Source organism: Lemur catta, chromosome 21, assembly GCF_020740605.2.
Source record: "Lemur catta isolate mLemCat1 chromosome 21, mLemCat1.pri, whole genome shotgun sequence".
NCBI classification, from domain to species: domain Eukaryota; kingdom Metazoa; phylum Chordata; class Mammalia; order Primates; family Lemuridae; genus Lemur; species Lemur catta.
Window position 1 is genome coordinate 16,057,144 of NC_059148.1, and position 22,044 is coordinate 16,079,187.

Below are 22,044 nucleotides of genomic sequence, written 5' to 3' on the forward strand. Positions count from 1 at the left end.
AGGCTGTGTCCTGCTAGGTGACTGTGTTCCTGTGCTTTCCCGGACAGCCTCTGCCAGCCACTCCCAGGCCTGCCCACACCTTGGCTTGAGGGCACCTGGGAACGTTTGGCCTAGAAGCCAGAGACTTGGGTTCAAGTCCTAACTCTGCACGTGCTCATGTATGACCACCTCTCTTCCTCGGGGGCCTCAATAAACCACCTGACCTTCCTATATTAGAGGATTCTCCAGCACTTAACTGACAAGCTAGATCTGAACATGCCTTGTAAACTGTATGGTGCTGAACCAATATAAGGGACTGTTCTTCTACTGTCCTGTGAGTAGGTTCTACCCTGTAAAGAACATTCTAGCCCTGGAAAGCTCTTTTTTTTTTGAAACAGAGTCTCACTCTGTTGCCTGGGCTAGAGTGCCGTGGCATCAGCCCAGCTCACAGCAACCTCAAACTCCTGGGCTCAAGCAATCCTTCTGCCTCAGCCTCCCAAGTAGCTGGGACTACAGGCATGCGCCACCATGCCCGGCTGATTTTTTCTATATAGATTTTTAGTTGGCCAGATAATTTCTTTCTATTTTTAGTAGAGACGGGGTCTTGCTCTTGCTCAGGCTGGTCTCGAACTCCTGACCTCAAGCGATCCTCCTGCCTTGGCCTCCCAGAGTGCTAGGATTACAGGTGAGAGCCACTGCGCCCAGCCTGGAAGGCTTTTAAATACAGATCTTAGCCAAGTATCCAGTAAGGAAGGCAGCCCTGCCCTGCCCCAAGGCGGGAGCCAATGCTTCTTTAACTAGGACAGGACTGCTGGGACTTCCCGAAAACTCTTTGCAGAGGTGAGGGTCGGGGACCTCAACCCTCACTCTGTACCCTGCAGTGGACATCCCTGGCAGGGGCCACACCAGAGGCACAGTGGAGTCCTTCCAAATGTCGTTAACAGGCCTGGTGCACCTGCCTCTGCCTACTACAGCCTCTGGGTGTGGAGGGAGACTGGGGCATTCTGCTCTCCACTCTCCTGGAGACTTGAGCGCTGAGGCAGCCGGGGCATGGCTCTGGGAGATGGGACACCCATAGACCCCTGGGGCTACCTCTGCATTAATTCTAAACCGGAAGAGGACAGCACCTTCCACATGCCAGGCACTGGACATCCCAAATCTGTCATTGCCACTAATGACTTCAGGCAAGCCATGCCCTCTCGGGTCCTCAGTTTCCCCAGCTGTTAGATGAGGTGAGCTGCATGATTCCCGAAGGATCTCTGTTTATCTCTCCCTCCCGGGGCTCCCCTAGCCCCTGGCTCTGTGGCTTTATTGGAGCATTTCTTACATTTGTTCATTCAGCTCACATTTATCGACAATCCCTGTGCGCAGGACGCTGTGCTGGGGGTGGGGGGCTGCTGAGGATATTTAGAGGTGAGTAAAACAGGGACCTGTGCCCAAGGGCCTCATCGTCTAGCAGGGTAGATGCTACTAAGCAGGGTCAGATCAGGGTTCTGAGGGTCCGCCCTGCCCACATACGCCTCCTCTCCCCACCTCGTTGGCTGGAGCCACGCTTCCCACCACCCACCAAAACTTTGCTCTAGTGCACCATTGTGCTCCCACGGAACGAACAAGTCTTCCATCTGTGTCCCCACCCCCCCATTTTAAGGCCCAGCTCAAATTCTACTCCCTCCATAAAGCCTTCTGGGATTCTTCCAACCCAAAGCAAATTCTCCCCTTTTAAAGCCCCCAGACACCTGCTGCCTCTCCTTGGGGCATTTATTTTGCTCTTGTGTTCCAGTGGACAGTGCCTGTTCCTTCTCTGCGGGAGGGCGGGGTGGTGTCTGATTCATTTCTGGGTCCCCAAACAGTGCCTGGCACACAGTAGCAGGAAAGAATGGCCCAAGGCATGTGACCAGGTGCTCCCCTGGAGGTAAATTAAAGTGCCAGGGGACCCAGGCAGAGGGGGGAAGGGCCGTTGAGCCCCAAAAGGAGGAAATGTCTTCATTGTATGGGGAAGGGGCGGTGACGGGGTGTGGCTGGACAGTCAGATGCCACAGGCTGGACAGGAGACTGCTGGGCTGCAGTGGCCGGAGCGTCCATCCCACAAGTCAGACTTGTATCTGCCTGGGGACCCACAGCTCTGGCCCCTGGGCGAGAAGTGGGGAAGGATACGTGACAGCAACCCTGCTTTCAGTGGGTCATTGCTCTCACTGTGACTTCCTCCACGGCCACCTCCACCCCCACCCAGAAGGAAGCCTGGCCAGGCGGGCAGCGAAGGGAGGTTCTGCAAGGCAAACTGGGAAGGGATGTGATGAGGAGAAGCCAACCCCATGCTAGGCACCGCACTAAGTGAATTAGGGACATTAGCTCGCTTTAGCCTCCTGCCAACTCGAAGTCAGCTCCCACAGGTGGAGGGGAAGGCTGTCAGCAGAACGGCCCAAGCGGGGCCTGGCTGCGTGGTCGTAAACCGATGGCAGGACAGGTGGCGGGCAAGGGCCTCGGAGAAGATCGGTCAGTACCACGGTTCCCGGAAGCAGCGCCAGGCTAGGCTTAGGGCACGTGCCCCTCACGGCGAGCCAGGCCAGCTCCCTTGGTCTTGGGGGGAGCCTGATCTTAGGGGAGCTCATTAGATAGCACCTTCCAATCCCTCTGCTTCAGAGGCCCGAGAGCTCAGGTGTCTCTCCCAAGGTCACACTGTGAGCTAGGGGTCAATTTCGGACTACAGCGCAGACTCCTGCGCTCCCGACGCCCACGGGCCTCGGGGCTCCGACTGGAGAAGGGCCCCGCGCGCCAGCGTCCGCCCCGCGTCGCTCCCGCCCCGCCCCGCGGGGTCCTTTAAGAGGCGGGGCTTGGCCGCCGGCCGCGCCCCCCGGGCTCGCGCTGGGACTTCACTCCGGCGGCGGCTGCAACCAGTCTCTGCTCCATCAGCTGCCGCGACCGCCGGCGCCGGGACTGAGCCACGATGAGCGGCAGAGTCGGCGATCTGAGCCCCAGACAGAAGGAGGCGCTGGCCAAGGTGAGCGCTCGTCCTGGCCGGGCTGCGGCCCCCGCGCGCCTGCGGCAGCGAGAGCGGGAGGGGGCGACGGAGGGACCGAGGGTCCCCGGCGGTCGGAAGCTGCCCCGGCCCGCCCCGAGTTGGCCCGCGCCCCGCGGACAGCCCGTCCCTCCCTCCCTCCCTCTCCCGCCCAGGGGCCCCGGGAAATCTGGCCACCCCCGCCCAGCCCCGAGCAGCCGTGGCGGTGCCACCTGGGAAGAAGTGTTGCTTGGAAGCCCTCGGAGGCCACTGAGGGCACAAAGGCAACATTATCCTCAGGACTGGCAGCCAGGCCCCGGGCAGAGTCGGGGCTCCAAGTTTCCTCCCATTTCCGGGAGGTTTTGCTCTTGCAGGGGCAGTGGCACGAGGGAAAGGCCCCTGGACCGCTCCTTAGGGGACTTGGGTAGCCCCGGCTCAGGCTCCAAGTCGCTGTGCGACCTTGGGCAAAACCCTATCCTCTTTTTGCTCCTTGATGAAATGAAATGAGGAGGTTGACCCAGGTGATGTTGAAGGGACCGTGTGTGAATTCTGGGTTCCCCGGTGACTCACTGGGCTGGGATTAGTTTGAGCTGAGACCAACCAGCCCTCCCCTATTTTGCAACCCAGGCCTGTGCCTGGCCCGGGACTTAGGCTGATGCTCCTCCGAAGGCAAGGAAGTGAGCCTGGCTTTGCCTTGGCCCCTGGCAAGAGGAAAGGGGCAAGAGTTTGAGGGCTGGACTGCCCTCTCCACCTATTGAATGTCCTCTTCTCTGTCACCCATGGGGAGAGGGGAGGTCACCTGTTCTCCCAGGCAGAGCTGATTGGGTGCAGCCCTAAGGTTTGGAGGCCCCACAGCTGGGCGGTTTTCCATTGCTGGGCAAGGGGGTGGGGGCAGATGTCTCCTGCCATGGCAGCACTGGGAAGGCACAGCCTCAGGAAGGTTTTGTCCCAGGCCGGGCCTCCTCCATGCCAGGAACGCTGGACAGGCAGGTTTCAGATTTTACTGCTGACCTGCAGGAGAAGTCAGGCAGAGAAGGGATTAGACGGTGATTAAACTGGAGACCAGGGGCTGCGTAAGGCCCTTGGTGAGGGGTGGCTTCCTGCCCGCAGTTCGGATGCACAGTTTCCCGGAGCACTGGGAGCTGCTTTGGGGAGCAGGATGGTCTGAGTCCTTGGCTGACCTAGGCAAGGGGCAGAGGTGGCCGGTCCTCACTGGTCCCCTCTGGGGCTGTCCTGTAGGTCAGTGGCCAGGGAAAGGAGAGTGGCTGGAGCAGCAGGCTTGGGGAGGGCACATGGGGGCCTGGTCACCTACAGCGTAGTGAGAGGGTGGAGATGGGTGTGGCTGTCCCTTGGGGTCACTGTCCACCTCCTTCATTTGGCACTACCTGCACCTCCCCTTAATGGCTTCCTGCTGGAACTGTTCCCTCCACCTGGCTTGCCCCCGTCCCTCCACCTGCTGCCTTTGAAGTCCTTCAAGCCCAGCTCAAATGCCATTTTTTATGTGAAACCACAGGAGGCCACCCTCTTCCTTCCCTCTGTTCCCCAGCACACTGCTCATCATTTCCTTACGGAGGGGACCAAGAAAGAACATGTGCTCTGGACTCAGCCAGACCTGGGTTTGCATCCCAGCTCTGCTCATTACCAGCTGTTTGACCTTGGACATGAACTTGTACTTCACCTCTCTGAGGTTTAATTCCTTCTTCTGGAAAATGGGGACAAGACTACCTGTAGGGGCTCTGAATGAGGAGTAAGATGCAGTGCCAGGATCAGCGCTGGGCTCGCGGGGAATGCCTGAGGAACTGGCTTTTGCTGTGGCCCATACCAGAGCACCTGCCATCACAGTTAGCTGGGAACACATCTGCCTGCCCACCAGGCTGGCGTGTAGAAGCACTTGTGGCAGGGCAGGGACAGTGTCTTCCTCCCTTCCCACCCCCTCCCCTGCTCCCCAGCACCCCCTGGCAAGACAGAGAGCACCATGCAGCACAGGTGCCCAGCCAGTGTCTGCAGAGTTGAACCGAGTGGCGGGGGGGTTCCGTGAAGGCCCCTCTGGAGAGTCCCGGACAGAGGGTGGCCAGGGAGGACCCTACCACTCACCCAGCTGCCTCTCCCCACAGTTTCGGGAGAATGTCCAGGATGTGCTGCCCACTCTGCCGAATCCGGATGACTATTTTCTCCTGCGCTGGCTCCGAGGTGAGGGAAGAGGGGCTGTGGGAGGCTGGGGCAGGGGCTTGTTCTGGGTGACACAATGACACCCTCTGAAAACCCTGCCCCTGGCAATCTGAGAATCTGGAGTGTTCAACCTTTAGAGCCAAAAGGGCCCTTGGCAGTTACATAACCTCAACCTTCCCAGTGGATAGATAAAGACACTGAGGGTCAGAGAGGTGAAGTGACTTGCTCCAAGTCACACTGTGAGCGAGCTGCGGGCAGAGGGAGGACGAAAGTCCAGGTCTGCTGCCTCTCAGCTCAAAGCCATTTCCATCCACTCAAAAACTCCGCTCTACTGATGCACCTGCGGAAATGGGCTGAGGAAAAGCCTAGAAAGTCCACGGCCATGTGGGAAGTGGGAGGCAGAATTTAGAAGCAGAGTCCTGCCCCCTGGGAGAGGCTGGCCCTGCTGTGCCCTGCTGGGATGGCAGGTCCCCTGCTGACAGCAGTTTAGGCAGCTTGAAGGAGGGGCAGTGTGTATGGGGAACCTGAGGGGCCCAGCCTGACCTGGGGTGACAAGAGCCTCCTCAAACCACTGCCAGGCCCCAGAGCCAGACTTCTAGTTCCAGCTCTGCCCTGGCCTGGCTGTGGCACCTGGGCCAGGGCAAACAGCTTCCCTACGCTCCTCCTTTGGGAGAGCAGGCTGTGACAGGGTGCCCTGCCTGTTGCAAGATGTGACACGACAGAGCTCTGCATGTGGCACTGAAACGTACACATTTCCACTAGCATCAGGGTCCGACTCAGCCCTGTCCCCCAGCTCCTGAGATCCTTCCCTTCTTCTCCCTCCTCTCCTCTCCTGTGATTGCAGGTCATGTGCCACCCTCCCTGGTTCTCCTGACACACTTTTTTTGGCCTGTATAGAAACTTTGTTAACAGACATAGAAATAATAAAACTCCATTGTGTTAGATTAGCAGAACTTAAGTGGTACTGTAGAATCATAGCCCCAAATATTAAAGTACAAATCATGCCCTGTTATTTCTCTATGGGCACAAACACACACATGCACGCCCCAGCAGTCTCGGGACAGGTGAAGAGATGTATTTTCCTTCTCTTTCCAGAAATTCGATAGCGCTGGCATGCTCTTGAGGGACTGCTAGCAAACACCTGAGGGCAGATGCATCTGGGAGAGCCACGTGGGGCCTCCTGTGCCTCTGGAAGTATCACTTGCCCCTTTCCTAAAATAAGCTTTGATCCTACCCCATAGCCCACCACCCAGGGAGGGTGGAGAGGCAGAGCGGGGGCGGCCGTGGAGCCAGTCCAGGCTGGAGGAAATTTTGGCCTAGCATTTGCTCAAGGGCTGGAGCTAGAAGCAGGTGGGTGGACAGAGTGGGAAGACTGCGGTCTCCTTAAAGGGCCAGTTGCAAGATGATCCAACAATCTAGGAGCTGCTGTTAGGTGGTTTCAGGGAACTGTTGAACAGCAACGAAGCTCTCTTTTATCTAGAAAAGAGCTGGCCTGGGGTCCTGGCAGCTGGTCTCCCAGACACCCCCACTCTCAAGTCCTGGGGTAACCCTCTCTTTGCATAAAGCGGATAGTTCACCAGCTACACTTATCTATCAAGCACAACCTACTCCCTCAAGGAATATCAGAGAGTGTTGTCAACCTCATTTGCCAGATGAGAAAACAGGCTCAGAGAGGGGAGGGGACTTACCTGAAGTTCCACAGTTAATGTGAAGCCCCAGACCCAAGGCCAGCATCCTGTCCAGAAAGCCACCGCTGCCCCTTGAAGCCAAGTTCAGCCTCTTAAAACAGAGGCCGTGTCCCCTCTGTGTTTCATTTGTGCTTGCCCTTTCCTGGGCAGGAGCTCAGGCCTGGTCAGAACCTATTGTGAATTTCAATGAGGGTTTTTGTTGTCTTTAAAACAACAACAACAACAACAACAACAACAAAAAACCCCTTTTCTCTTTCTCCCTTTGATTCTAAAGGAGACATCTGCAAGCCACACATCAGCGGGTTCCCCTCCTTCTTCTTTCCCCCATGTGGGGTTCAGTGTTCTGCTGGCCCCCAGGCATTGCGAACAGGTGCACAAGTCTCCCCTGCCTCCTCCCGACTGGGGCTGCGCTCTGGGCACCCCAGCAGGCAGGATAAGCGAGACAGAACAAGGCGGTGGTGGGAACCCTGTAAGGCAGGCAGAGCAGGTCTGAGTCCCTGCGTTGCACAGGACTACGGAACCCAGGACAGCTGCTCCTGGGCCGCTTCCTCTTGCAGTTCCCAAGCCAGGCTTTGGGCTGCCCCTGACCAGAGCAGCAGGAGCCCTGGGGAGGCCCGATGGAACAGGCATGTGTGGTAGGTACTGCTAGGAGCAAGTGGCAACTCAGGGAGAGCTCTTGCAGAAGATGCTAGATATTGGGCCCTACAGATAAGGGTTAACTGGAGAGCCTCCCCTGAGATGAGATACTCAGGCTCACAGTTTGCCACCACTCCTGTCCCCTAGAAAGATAAGGGCTCTTCTCACAGCAGGGGTGTCCTTCCTATGGGAGTTTCTCATTTTCAAGGTCCAACTCCCCCATCATGAGAGGACCTTGCTTTGTATCTTCCAAGTGTTTCTAGCTTATTAGATGATTTGATCAGAGATGTGCAGTGTCTCGTCGAAGGTCAAACAGAGGAGTGGAAGAGCCGGGATGCAAACCCAGATGATAATTCTTCTAGAAGCTGCCCCAAGCCACTGCAGCGGCACACGGAGGGCAGTAGTCAGCTCTGCCAGTCTGGGTCCAGCACCAGTGGTGGGCGTGGCATTGGGGAAATCTCTTGCTGCACTCTCTGGGCCCAAGAGAGAGGACTAGATTTCACGACAGCAGAGTCAGGGAATGTGCTGGGCACTCACGGAGAGCGATGATTAAGGGACCGGTGACAGTCCAGCGGGCAGCCTGTCTGGCCCAGGTTCCAGGGCTGTCAGCAGATCTAGATGCCAACCAAATCCACAGAGGACATACGGCTGGGAGGGATGGTTCATGGGTCAGATGGCAAAATTGGTCCAAATCTGGATCATCTCAAAAACTCTTTAGGGATGGCATGAAGCTGACTGTAACCAGATGAAATTTGATAGGGAAGATTCAAGGTCCCACCTCTCCACATATGGAACAGAGGCTTAGCAGTGCACAGGACAAAAAGATTTGGGGGTTGCAGTTGACTATATGCCCCACCTGAGTTAAGGATGCGAATGACTGTTGCCAAGAAAGTTTTTAAGAGAACACCTGGTGCTGTCTAAGCACACTCTAGAGGGACACTGCAAACTGGCAAACATTCCAAGGGGGTTATTTGGATGGACTTGAAGCCAAGCTGTGAGGCTTGGTAAAGGCTCCAAGGATAGGCAGACTGATAGTAGAGGGGACCAGGGGACAGCACAGAGTTTGCCAGTCTTGGATGGGTTATCATGTAGCTGAGAAAGCAACCCTGCTGTCTGACTATCTCTGGAGCGGATCTCAGCTCAGCGAGACAATGGGAACTGAGTGCAAATGGCAGCTAGGTAAGCTGTGATTACCTGGGAGCAGGTGGCCTTGGGGGACAGTGAGGTCTTTGTGTTCAAGCTTGAGCAGGACAACTTCTTGGGGTTCATGCATAAGATAAAGTGTTGGCCTAGGTGGACTTTAGTTCTGAAACTTTCCAGGAGCACTGGGAGGAGGGCTCTTTGTGTCCCTTTAGAGCATGTGTGGGTCCTTTGAGGCCATGACAAGGTCGGCTGGAGGCTCATCAAATCCCACTGGGATGTTCCACCAGTTCTGCCCCAGATGACAGGGGCAGCTATGTTCATCTTTGCACACTGGGTCAAGTTCTCAGGTGGACATTAGACTGTGCAGAAGATAAACTTTGTGCAAGGGGGAAAGGCCAAGTGATAACGAGGTCCAGGGTTCACTTTTGCTGAGGGGAGATAAGACGTTTCACCTGATTGCATCCCCTGGAGTCACTCCTGGCCCGGAAGTTGCAATATGCTGCTTCCAAGTGCCCTGAACCTTGAATTGCTCTCCCCACAAACCCAGGGCCTGCCGTGCTCCAGAAGCCCCCATGAAAGTCCCATATTAGCGTCTGCAGGTGGGATGATCTGAGAGTCAGCTGGGGACATGACTGGGAGGAACTGGCCCCATCATGGGAATAGGGGACTCCGCTACCCTTAGACGCCCCGTCTGCTGGCCTAACCCTGACCACATTTCCCTGTTACAGCAAGAAGCTTCGACCTGCACAAATCAGAGGCCATGCTCCGGAAGGTGAGATCCATTTGGCTCCAAATCCCACTGTTGCCTCAGTTTCTCCCCATCAGAATCACGCCTTGTTTGTACTTCTTTTGCCCACTCCCAACTCTGATGGCAGCCTTTGGCTTGTGGGACATATCTGATTATTAGCCGGCCCCTGTTGTCTTAGCCCTCTGGGACAAAGTGCATTCCCTTGTCTGCAAAGGCAGACTTTTGCAGTTCCGGGCCAGCCAAGAACGCTAAACTGTTCTGTTGAGGCCTCTGAAACAGGCAGAGCCTTCTTTTCCATTCCCGCCTACCGCCTCCTAGGGAGCACGCCTGGTCTGGTGGTCTGGCCATGCTGTCACTTATTGTTAGAGGACTATTAACCTCCTCCGCCCCCACTTCTTAAAATGCCTGATTGTGTATTTGCAGCATGTGGAGTTCCGGAAGCAAAAGGATATTGACAACATCATTAGCTGGCAGCCTCCAGAGGTGAGGACAAATTACCCTGCCACATCCCTGTGCTATGCCTATTAGACCCACGACCTGTGTCCCGGGCCTATTGGAGTGCTGGGATCCTCAGAGGAGAGGTCTGACAATGCCAAGTGAGCCACGATGGTTTCCAGAATGGGTGTCCACTGGCATGCAGGGGAGGGATGTGTATGGCTGCTTTCTGACTGGGTGACTCCTCTGTGTCTCTGCCCAGGTGATCCAACAGTATCTGTCTGGGGGCATGTGTGGCTACGACCTGGATGGCTGCCCGGTCTGGTACGATATCATTGGACCTCTTGATGCCAAGGGTCTGCTGTTCTCAGCCACCAAACAGGACCTGCTCAGGACCAAGATGCGGGACTGTGAGCTGCTTCTGCAGGAATGTGCCCGCCAGACCACCAAGGTGAGTGGCCTACCACGGCTGACAATGAGTTGGCCGTGGTGGAGGCATTCAAGCGGAAGCAGGGATGTCATGCAGGGACTAAAGCACAGCTTCAGGGCTGAGGCCCGGGCTTTTGGCTTTCATAGCCCAGTGAAATTTCCAAGTTTTAGAGACTGACATAATGTGGCCACATTTTTATTTTGCCGAATAAGGACTTAAAAAAATTACCATCTATTATTGCCATAATTAACACCACAAACTATAGGAGTGGCATGATCTCAGAACAAAAGGCAGCCCTTTACATTGAAGGAATTTAGCTTCATAAAAAACTCACTACATTGTTGTTATTTTTCTCATTTACTTCGGGACCAGTGAAATCTTTGTCATGGACCAAGCCATCCTTGGGCAAGTATTTGGGTACCACTGGCATAGATGATCTCAGATTCTGTGCTTCTCTAACTCAGTATTCACAAAAGATAAGGAAAGGCCGAGCGTGGTGGCTCACGCCTGTAATCCTAGCACTCTGGGAGGCCGAGGCAGGAGGATCACTGGAGCTCAGGAGTTCGAGACCAGCCTGAGCAAGAGCAAGACTCCATCTCTACTAAAAATAGAAAACATTAGCTGGGCGAGGTGGCACACCTGTAGTCCCAGCTACTCAGGAGGCGGAGGCAGGACTGCCTGAGCCCAGGAGTTTGAGGCTGCAGTGAAGGCCTGAGGAGTAAGTGGTGGCACAGGTGCCACACACAGCGCATGGTGAGCTAAGAGGGAGAGGGCGGCCGCCAGGCCAAACTGCAGCACAGAAAGGACCTCTGATGTGATCTAGATCTACCCAGTCGGTCACTAGATGAGAACACTGAGTGCTAGGCAGGAAGAGTGACTCGCCTAGGTCACAATTCCGGCCTGCGGTGATCATCTTGATTTGGAAACCCTTAGCTCTAGCCCTGCCCAGCTCTGGTTTGCTCTATGGTGCGTGGTGCAGTCGGCATTTGCCCTGAACGGGGGTGGCTTCTGCAGCCTGCTATGATTTCCTGCTCTGTTCCCTGCAGTTGGGGAAGAAGATAGAGACTATCACCATGATTTACGACTGCGAGGGGCTTGGCCTTAAGCACCTCTGGAAGCCTGCTGTGGAAGCCTATGGAGAGGTGAGGGGCAGGGCAGTGGGCAGGAGGACTGGGCCTCTGCTAGGCTGCCCTGTGCGGTGGGGGCGGCGATGGGGACAGCTCTCGCCTGGAGGAAGCAGGGCCTCTCTCCCTGGCACAGAGGTCTGGGCCCAGACCTGGAACCAGAGTGATTTTGTTTCCACAGTTTCTCTGCATGTTTGAGGAAAACTATCCTGAAACACTGAAACGTCTTTTTGTCGTTAAAGGTAAGTTGGGCATTTCCTGTGATGGAGCCGAATGGGAATATTCCTGGGGCAGATTAAGGAGAGTGAAACTGAGTGAGCCAAGGTGGAGGGGGGTGTCCAAAGACTTGGTGAGAAGACTGACCCTTGACATGCGCAGACCACTTTGCAATTCGCAGAGCTTCCGGTGTTTATTATTAATACCTCCTCGGAGCCCTCCAGCCTGGTGAGAGAGAAGAGACCCTTGGGCTGCACCCACTGTACCTCGAAAAGGTGCCCACGCTAAGCCTCACATCCTGGGCTCCACAGCACTAGGGAACCTGTGTCCCGACATGGGGTCGGGGGCCCGCAGAGGACACTGCTAGGGACAGACCGGGCACTGCTTCCGGCCTCACATCACCTGGGCTTTGTTCCAGCGCCCAAGCTGTTTCCCGTGGCCTACAACCTCATCAAACCCTTCCTGAGTGAGGACACTCGTAAGAAGATCATGGTCCTGGGAGGTGAGTGTTCCAGACTCTTCTCTATTGCACAGGATGGTCTGTGGCCCAAACTGGGTCTGGCTTCAGAGGTGTCGCCACAGCCACCAGGGCGAAGGGCCCCCCTCTACTGGTTTGGTAGCAGTGGGACCCAGGAGCATGCTGGGGCACAGCCAGGGTGGTCCTGTCTGTTTTCTTAAGAACTCTTTCTCTCGGACTCTCCTGAAGCAAGCACTGGGCTCATCAGTGTAGGTTCAAAGGTGAACTGAAACTCCAGCCCTTGCCCTGAAGGAGCTTACAGTGTAACAGGAGAGGGAAGACCTGGAAAGAGAAAGCTTTGGCACAAACCAGAAAAAACACTAGAAAAGGCACTAGAACGTGCCACGGAGGTCACAGGAGCAAGGTTGCTTTCAGTTGGGGCCAAATAGGAGTGGCTTCATTTGACGAGCACCTAGTACGTGCCAGGCTGTGGATGAGGCGCCAAGGCTACAAAGGTGAGTAAGATACAGTCCACTGGAGATCTGGTGGCCTCTTCCAACAGACGTGTCATCAGCATGATACGGTAAATGTGAGGAAGGGGAAGCCACACCGTGCACGGGAGCATTGAGCAAGGGGCGGTTACCCCATCTGAGCTCTGCAGGAGGTGACACCTACCGAAGCTGCATGCTGCAAACGGGTAACAGTCAGACAGAGCAAGGCGGGAAGCTGCTTGGCAAAAACAGCAGCACTGAACAGACGTGACACAGCATGGCACAGGCAGCTGTCATGGAACGCCAGGCAGGGCGCGCCAAGAGATAAGGCTGGAGAGGGAACCAGGAGCTGGGGCACCATGTTGAGAAGCTGGGACATGACTCTACAGGCCACTGGGAACCAGAGAAGAGTTTTTGGCAGGGGAGCACCACAATTGGAATTTAAACTGAGACATTATACCAGCAAGATTGCGAAGGACAGAGACCAGTTTGCACACTGGTGCCATAGTCCGTGCAAGAGCTGTTGCGAGCGGTAGCGACAGGGATAGAGAGCAGAGGATGGATTTAAGACTTACTTAGAAAGCAAAACAGTAGGACTCAATTGACTGGATGTAGGAAGAAAGAGAAATCTAGAATGATCGCCTGATGTCTGGTGTGACCGAGTAGATGGCGATGCATTAGTTCAGCTGGGGAAAACACTGGAAGAATAGGCTTGAACAAGCTTGAAGCTGGGTTTGAGGATGGTGTGAGATATACAGATGTTGGGATTACTTGAGTCTGAAGCTTAGGTGAGAACTCCAGTCTGGAGATTTGAGAGGCATCAGATAAAGGTAGCAGCCGAAACCTTGACAGTAGCTGAGACGGCCCACGGAAGAACAGAGGCTGAGCCCTGGGGAATATCCAAGCTCAAGGGCAGGCAGAGAAGGAAGAGCCCACCAGGGAGACTGAGAAGAAGTGATTAATGAGGTTGCAGAGAAGCAGGTCAGCAGGGAGTGGATATGCAGGGAAGTGGGGGAGAACATCAGGGCACAAGGGAAAGTGTGACCCAAAACCCAGCAAGGAGGACACGCAGGAATCCAGCCAGCCAGGGACAGACAGGAGTTCAGTTTTGCAGGCGCAGGAAGTGGAGCGGTGGGAGAAAGGGCTGAGAGTGTGGATTGGTACAGCCTCATGGAAGGCTTGATGCCACCTACGGAGTTGAACTTGGGGATAGGTAATGGGGATTCTGAAGGTTTCTGAATATTCACCTTTAGGTGACATGTTAAAAGTGGAGATTTTCCAAATGTGTGCCAATGAGACCGGGCAGTGGAGTGGATACGTGAGGAGAGTGTAGGACTTCTGGGTTCTGGTCCTAGCTCAGGCAGCAAAAAGTGCTGCTTCTTGTTGCCTCAGTTACTCTCTCTGTAAAATGGGAAGAATCCTCCTGGCCTCATCCCAATTCTCCAGCTGAAATGGGGGAAGAAATACAAAATCTGCACAAAAGCCTTTTACGATTTTTGGTTTTTCTGCTGCTACCACCCACCATGTGCACGAGGCGGTTTGGTTTCCTGGCAGCAGAGCTGTGTAGGAGGTTCAGTCTGTTCTCCTACCCACACCTAAAACTCTTTGAACCAAACCTGCCTTGGGCTGGAAAGGTACAGGATCTTCAACAGAGGAGGGAAAAAAAATTCAATCTAGGCTGGTCATTGGAGCTTAACAGTGCAGATTAAAACACCCCAAGACCACAGACACTGGGTTCCCAGCAGTTGCATGGTCTCTGGTCCCTAAAAATCCGAGGGCTGGCAGACCCTGGACAGTCTCTGTGGGTTTCCAGCCAGCAAAGCACAGAGGACACTGGGTTATACCCCATGGCTTGGAGCTGCCGCCTATATAGGCATGAAGGTTTCCGGTATCAAAATACTGTGCTTGGCTGGTATTTGTTTACAAATTTGGATTGGTGGAGAAGTGGTTCATGGCATTGGCTGTACCAGAGTCAAACGCTCCTAGTCAGGAAAGGGCTTGGTTATTCAAAACAAACACAAAAGGGCCACATCACTGGCAGCTAAATAGCTGAAAACAACAGGAGTATTAGTGAAACTGTGGCTGAGGAAAAGCCAAGGGAACCCATTTTTAAGGGGTCACTCTACAGTGATGCATTTATTCAGGAAGTCACGATTAGGTGTACTGGAAAGTGGGGGGAATCTGCTGCTGGTATTTGGGGTGAAGGGGCGGTGGGGTGGTGGATGGGTTTCATCTGCCTATTTAGTGTAGACCACTAGGGGTATGTGTGGGGAAATCGTGCCTAGTGGTGAGACACATCTTTCTCCTTCCTTCCCTCTCCTGTCAGCGAACTGGAAGGAGGTTTTACTGAAACACATCAGCCCTGACCAGGTGCCCGTGGAGTACGGGGGCACCATGACTGACCCTGATGGAAACCCCAAGTGCATATCCAAGGTATGGGCTGCCAGGGGCTGGCGGTGAACAGGGAAGCCTGGCTCAAATCCACATTCTAGCTCACTCCGTGCTCTGCTTCTAGATCAACTATGGGGGCGACATCCCCAAGAAGTATTACGTGCGAGACCAGGTCAAACAGCAGTATGAACACAGCGTGCAGATTTCCCGTGGCTCCTCCCACCAAGTGGAGTACGAGATCCTCTTCCCTGGCTGCGTCCTCAGGTAGGGCCCTTCCGGGAAACCTGAGCCTTTCATCTGTAGGTGGCTGGGGTGGGAGAAGCCCTGGTGCCAAGGCCCCAGAGAGGACACACAGACAGAATTATGTCTAAATGGGTGATGTCCCCTGCAGGTGGCAGTTTATGTCGGATGGGGCTGATGTCGGTTTTGGGATTTTCCTGAAGACCAAGATGGGAGAGAGGCAGCGGGCAGGGGAGATGACAGAGGTGCTGCCCAGCCAGAGGTACAACTCCCACCTGGTCCCTGAGGATGGGACCCTCACCTGCAGTGATCCTGGCATCTGTAAGTAGCTCTGTCTTGGCAATGTCCTGAAGCCCCTGTCCAGCTTTCTGCCTGTGAGTCTCCTCTTCCTCCGTGGATTTTGGGCTCTCAGAATGTTAGAACCAGAAATGGGACTCCACCAGTTCACGTCTCTCCTTGTAGAGATGAAGAAAACTAGGCTTGGAGAGGTGATATGACTTGCTCAAGGTGACCCAGCTGGTTAGCAGCAGGGTGGGACTCTGACCTGATACTCCCAGGTCCAGGTGAGTCACAGTCCTAGGTGATCACGGGGCATCGGCCCATCTGGTCCAGGTCTAACTGGGTCTGCGACTGGCCAGACATTTCTTGGGGATGCTCCTTCCCAAAGGTCAGAGCAGCAGCACTGGCTGGGTGGGCTCAGGATCTCAGGGCGAGCAGAGTGCTGAGAAGTCCTGCCCTGTCCCCTCTGAGCCTCCCTCATCTCCGGTTGACCAAAGAATGGACACAGTGAACAGGCAGTTTCCACAAGAATGGCAAATAGACATTTAAGAAGGTGTTTCACCTTGCTCGACTTTGCAATATTGATTAAAATTCCCTTTGACTCAGCAATTCTACTTTTGGAAAATTTACACAAATACACACAGATACTGGAAGAAGGATGTTCCCAGCAGCCTAGAAAATGGGCAGTTAAACTACATGGCCATAAGGTCGTTAAATAATTTATAGTCCATCCAGACAATGGAATATCACATACCTGTTAAAGAGGAGAAATTCACACATAAGATGTCTGATACATTTAGATACATGTTAAACAAACAAGCATGAAACACAGCATGTGTGGTATACACTCAACTTTGGTTAAAAAAAAAAAAGTGTGTGCCCAGTAAAAGAATTTTGGGGAATATCTGCTAACTCAGAATGGTTATCTTTGGGGTAGTAGCATGCTTATGGCTGGCTTTCATTTTTATACTATTCCTGCAAATATATTTTATAATGACTATGCACTACAAGTAGAAAAACCACACACACACCCCAGTCAAATCTCCAGTTTCCTTTCTGTTAGAGCCAATGGAAAATCAATGAGCACAAGGGCTTTATCATCAGACCTGAGCTGGGCTTGACTATCGACTAGCTGCGTGGCCTTAGGCAAGTGACATATCCTCCCTAAACTCGCTTCCTGATTGCTGCAATGGGGATCTCACAGGGACACCCAATAATTTAATGTGATAAGGTCTTTGAGGCATTTAGCATAATGCCTGGCATACAGCAGACACTCAACACACTGCAGTCACCATTATGGCAAGGACTGGGGAGCAGCCCTGTGCCCCAAGTCTACAGCAGTCCGGCCAGGAGGTCTGAACTAGCCCCACAGACGTCTTGCCCCAGCCTCTGTGACTGTCCACGCCACCACCTAACCTGAGACTCTGCCTCCTCCCTCACATCCCAGGCAACTTCAGCCTCCGCCACCCCCTCCTCACAGATGCTCTTAGCTCCCGGGGCAGGGGGGAGTATTCTTGTTAGTGAGCAGCAGGGCTGGGGGGGGGAGGCGTATACTGTGTGCTTCAGCAAGAACAAGACTTAACACCCACCCAGAAAATGTCACCCACAGAGGATAAAGCACTTCAGACATACAAACTTGAATTTCTTTCTTTAATGGACAGGGAAGCTGAGGTATAGAAAAGGAATGTTCTCTCTCCCACAAAGTAGCTCGTGTAGACACCAAAAGACAGAAGACACCAGATAATCCTAGAGTCCCGGTCTGAGACCTCTTGGCCACAGGCTGTCCTTGAGGTGACAGAGAAGAGAGTGCAGTCCCAGACCAGGGACGCGACTGACCCAAGGTCACGGAGCCAACAGGCGAGCCACAATGCATTACCCTTCTATCTTCTCTTTAGTATCTGAAGAAATAGCCCGAGAAGAAACTGCGAACCTTTTAACATAATCAGGCTTAGGTTTGCAAATCCCGGATTTATTTTCGTTCCTCTTGGATACGTTCCTGACAGAACCTTTACCCGCCTGCAGGGCCTTGACTGGGATCTGCTAGTTGCCCATTCCCAGGAGGGGCAGGGTCAGGCCAGTGTCCATCCTCCTTCCCAGGTGTAATGACAATGAGGTGGATCGGCTGTCATCTGGGGCCACGGCTGGGGTTAGACCTGAGCCGAGAGAGAGCCCAGTGTTAGGTTACACGCTCACCTGCAGGAGGGCAATGCCCTGGGAGAACAGGTGTCCCCTGGAAAGTGGAACATAATCACGCAGTGGAGGAATTAAAATCTGTGCCAGCCTCGACGGCAAGTGCACATCAGCCCCAGCTCCTCCGGTCCTGGTCCACGTCTACTAAACTACTGAGGAAGAGGACCAAAGTTTGAATTGATTTAACTTTTGTTCTCTGATTTTTACTGAGGACCTATTTATTATAATAATGGTATAGAATATTCGACTAGGAATGAAAAGATTCAGGAAAAAGACCTGGTCTTTGTCTAGAGTGCATGATGTGGTGTAGAAGACCAGAAACGCTGTAGGAAGGTTAAACAGCACTGCCAGGCCGTGCCGCAGGGAACAGACCCCAACTGGGCACCAGGACGCCTGGTTTCTAAGTCCAGTTTTGTCTCCAACTCTCCCAGTTTTTTTTAAAAGACCCACTACAGAGGACCTCCCCGTGTTCTGAGCAAGTCTCTCTAAATAAATAGATTTGGCTTTCCTTCTCCTTAAAATGAAATGAGTGGACAAGAGCAGGAGATATTAATCTAGGGTCCCCTGGAGCAGTGGTTCTAAATCCTAAAGCCCAAACACTCCCCTTTCATAACAAATAGTGTCTAGTGTCCCCTTTACTATTCTGAAATGAAACTCATAGGTAATATAATCCACCTACCCACACAATTTAAAAGTCAATATAATCTCCTATCTGTAATAAAGAGAAATAAAAGCTTATATATATGTATTTTTTTCAATACATAAATGAGACTGCAAGATTATACCTACCCCCTCACACCCTCCTCTTCAGAATAGTACCTTTCCCATTGGGAATCAGTGCCTCAGATGGTCTATGTGAGACTCCAGGGAATCTGAAATTGTGTTGTTTTTATCAGATTCTCAAAGGGGTCAGTTACCCAACAAAAGCTAAGGAGCCTTAGCCTGGTGGATCTCTGGGGGCTCTGTGAGTCTATGAGTACATGATGAGTGTCAAAATGAACCGTGCAGACTCTGGAGTTGCAGTGATTCCATCCCCCTTGGGCCTGTGCATCCGATCAACCCCTTCCTTGTTTCTAAGGCCAAATAGCTTGCTAGGCGAAGCCACCTCAATCCTGGTACTTGATCCAAGGAACTCAAAGGACCTCTCTTCCATCATGGATAACTGGTTGCTAAGGCTCTATCATCCAGGGCAGAGAGGAAGCTTCACTCTTTCCAGAGGGACTGTTGGTCCTAAAAGACCTGTGGTACAGAGAAAACATAGATGACTGACACTCACTTCACACCATGGAGGAAGAGTTGGTGGTATGTCTAGCCTTGGTCTATATGATGCATTTTATCCAGAGTCAGGAAAAGGTTAAGTCTTAGGATTAAATCCAGTTTTTTTCTTGCTGGGAAAAGTGAGAAAAGACCAGGACAGGGAAGAGGCAGAGCTAGTGTTTTTGTTTTTACACTCAGCTCTCTTGAAGGGGTGTTTGGCCAAAATGGAACAACTTCTCAAAGAAACAGGGTTGGGTTAAAAGCAATCTGTTCCTTTGCCAAGGCTTGGGAGCTTTCTGCCAAGGGCATGCCTATTTTCTCTTTCTAGAGGAAACCACTGCTAACACGTCTTATCTATTATCCTACCAAATATTTTCCAATCTTCTAGAAGCATCACATTTCCATAATAAACAAGAGTATATAGACACATGTATACATTCACAAGAATTCAGTCAGTCACTGAGTGTATGTTCAAAGGAATTTTGAAGCTGTAAAACTCATCATAGGATTTGAGAAAAACTTTCCCTTTAGGACAAGCACCTGAGTGGTATTATCAAAGAGAACCTGAGAGTGTGGGTAGACCAAGTAGCAAAGCCAAAAAAGATTTTTTAACATATATATTATCAAAAATGTTACATACCATTTACAAGCTGTTCTGCAACTTTTTTGGCCTCAGGATATATTGTGGACAGATTTCCCAGTCACTTCTATGGAGCTAACCTCTTTTTTTTTATATCAAAATAGTATTCCATCATAGGGACCACAATATAAACTGTTTAAACAATTCTCTTTTGATGCACTTTCCAGTTTTCTCAGTTTTAGTATTAAAAACAGGAATGCAATGAGCATCCTTGTCGAAAAGCTTTCTGGTTCAAAAAGTTTGCACATTTTACCTTTTGTTAAGAACTGAACAGGGCCAGGCCTTTCAGGGCCCAAGTCTGGCAGGATGAAGGCAGCAATGTGGATCAGAGGGAAATTCTAGCTCCGTGATTTCCTCACGGTGTGACACAAGAGCCTTTTTATCTGATATAAAACAGGATCGATGCTGAATTTGTAAGAGTCGTGAGGATGGGCATGATAACCTATATAGATTAATCACCTGTAACTGCAACACATGAACAGTCATTATTACTATTACTGTTACAATTACTACTGCTGCTAACAATTCTACTCCCCCCTTTCAAAGCCCAGTTCAAACCTGAACTCCTCTAAAAAGTCTTTCACATGATTTTGGGCTACCGGGCCCTCTTCTTCCAAGCTGTTACAGACGTGATAGTCTCTGTACTCATCTGGGGCTTGGCAGGTTCCGGCTCATATTTTTTTCTCTCCATGAATGTCCTGTCAATCCAGCTAGACTAAGTTCAGAAGGTCAAGGGCCATTGCTTATGCTACCTTCATCCCCAATACCTACCACACTGCCTTGCTCAGTCAATAAAAATCAACAAAAATCGCTGTCCCCAAGCGCTTTGTCAGAACTGCCTGAATGTCTGGTTTCTGCCTCCCCTCAGATGTCCTGCGGTTTGACAACACCTACAGCTTCATTCATGCCAAGAAGGTCAGTTTCACTGTGGAGGTCCTGCTTCCAGACAAAGCCTCAGAAGAGAAGATGCAACAGCTGGGGGCAGGCACCCCAAAATAACGCCTTCTCCTACAGCAGGCCTGGCCCCCTCAGTGTCTCCCTGTCAATTTCTACCCCTTGTAGCAGTCATTTTCCCACAACCCTGCAGCCCAAAGACATTGGGCTGGAGGAAAGACCTCAGGCTGGATCTGGGGAGCTTTCATTTCAGAATCAGGAAGAAGAGGAGTGGCTGGAGTGGGTCTCCTTGCCTCTCAAATTACTGAGTCCCCAGGGGCTGGCCACTGGGATAGGATCTATCTGTCCTGTAAAGTGTGCCAACTTCACCTGTCCAGTGACAGCTAAGATAAGAAGGGGGGTACCACGGGGTGGCGGCAGGGAAGAAATTAGAAAAAGGGCGAAAGATTAAGTGTTAAGATTCTAACACTTCAGGGAAGCCAGCTGCAGGGGAGGAACTGGCTCCCAAATGAACACGTAAGTTTAGATCATAATCAGGAGTAGCAAGGTAGCTGGTTGCTAGTTATGGTGGGGGTCAGAGGCTCTTCCCAACTTTTTATTACTGAGGCTGGGGTACCTTTTGGCTTTTCCCAGGTCTCAGGAGGTGGCCTTGAGTCAGCAAAGATCTTCCCACTCAGGGGTAGACAGGCAGGCCTCTCCCTTACCTTGAGAGCTACAGCAATTCCTGGGCTCCACAGCCTGCCTCTTTAATTACTAATGATTTTCAGTGACTCAGATCTTCCTGGGACTTTTGCTATCCACCCACTGTTCTCCAGTGCAAACAAAGCACAAGGGAAATTGCCTCCAGGGATCAAAGCTCTGGGAAGGGCCAGAGGTTGGGGGTGGCAGCGAGTCCTAAAAGAGGGCGGAGGTCTTCCAGTCCCCTTTTCAGTGCTGCCTGCCTCTCACCAAGTAATCCTACGTTTGAGCGCCCCAGACAAAAACGGCACGTGGGATCAAGACAGTACTACTCAGAGAGGGTATTTCCCAGTCTGAGTCTCCCACGGTGCCGCCAAGCCCGCTTCCTGACTGACCTGAGCAAGGCCTTGGCATTCCCATCTCTGTGGGAGGCAGACAATGGATGCAGTGGGCTCCTCGTGCCTGTCGGCGTAGCCAGGTCGGGAGGCTGCCTAGGCAGGAGGCCAAAGGCAGGACCAGCATCTCGCAGAACCAGGGACTGGGGGCGGCCACAGACAGCCCCGAAAAAACCAGAACACTTAATGCGACCCCACCTCCGAACCCTGGACTGCACAGCACGTGGGAAGGCAGCCCCAGACCTCGCGAGAACTCGTTTCCCTCAGAACCCAGGCCCCGGCCCGGCCTGGGAAGCCCGTCTGGCGAAGCTGGGGGAGTTCGGGGCAGGGGCAGGGCTAGCGCGGACCGGAAGGGGCCGAGGCCCGTGCTCAAGAGGACGTCCCGGCCTTGGTTTACAACGCTGTTAGGAAAATTAACCAATGAATAAAGCCACGTTCAGTTCGCAGGGAGTGGAATTCAATGCCGACTGCTCGATTCTTCGCTGCTCCTCGCTCAGCAGCCCAAACTCCTGCAGCCTCCGGAGCCCAGTAGCGGCCTCACGCCAAGCGACCAAATTCTTGCGCAGAAA

General features: G+C 52.9%; 1 protein-coding gene across 2 annotated transcripts; it reads left to right on the forward strand.

Annotated features, from left to right (window-relative positions):
* Positions 1–2,779: 2,779 nt before the first annotated feature.
* On the forward strand, positions 2,780–21,921 carry SEC14L2 (SEC14 like lipid binding 2). 2 transcript variants are annotated; one of them, XM_045534458.1, is made up of 12 exons: positions 2,780–2,977; positions 5,089–5,164; positions 9,339–9,382; positions 9,782–9,841; positions 10,056–10,244; positions 11,270–11,365; positions 11,529–11,589; positions 11,982–12,065; positions 14,838–14,944; positions 15,027–15,166; positions 15,294–15,463; positions 20,377–21,921. In XM_045534458.1, exons 1-12 carry the CDS (start codon positions 2,924–2,926, stop codon positions 20,505–20,507), a joined length of 1,212 nt encoding a protein of 403 aa, XP_045390414.1. In that variant the 5' UTR covers positions 2,780–2,923; the 3' UTR covers positions 20,508–21,921. The 2 variants fall into 2 exon arrangements, with proteins under 2 accessions (XP_045390414.1, XP_045390415.1); XM_045534459.1 differs by lacking the exon at positions 2,780–2,977 and adding an exon at positions 4,535–4,661.
* Positions 21,922–22,044: the final 123 nt, after the last annotated feature.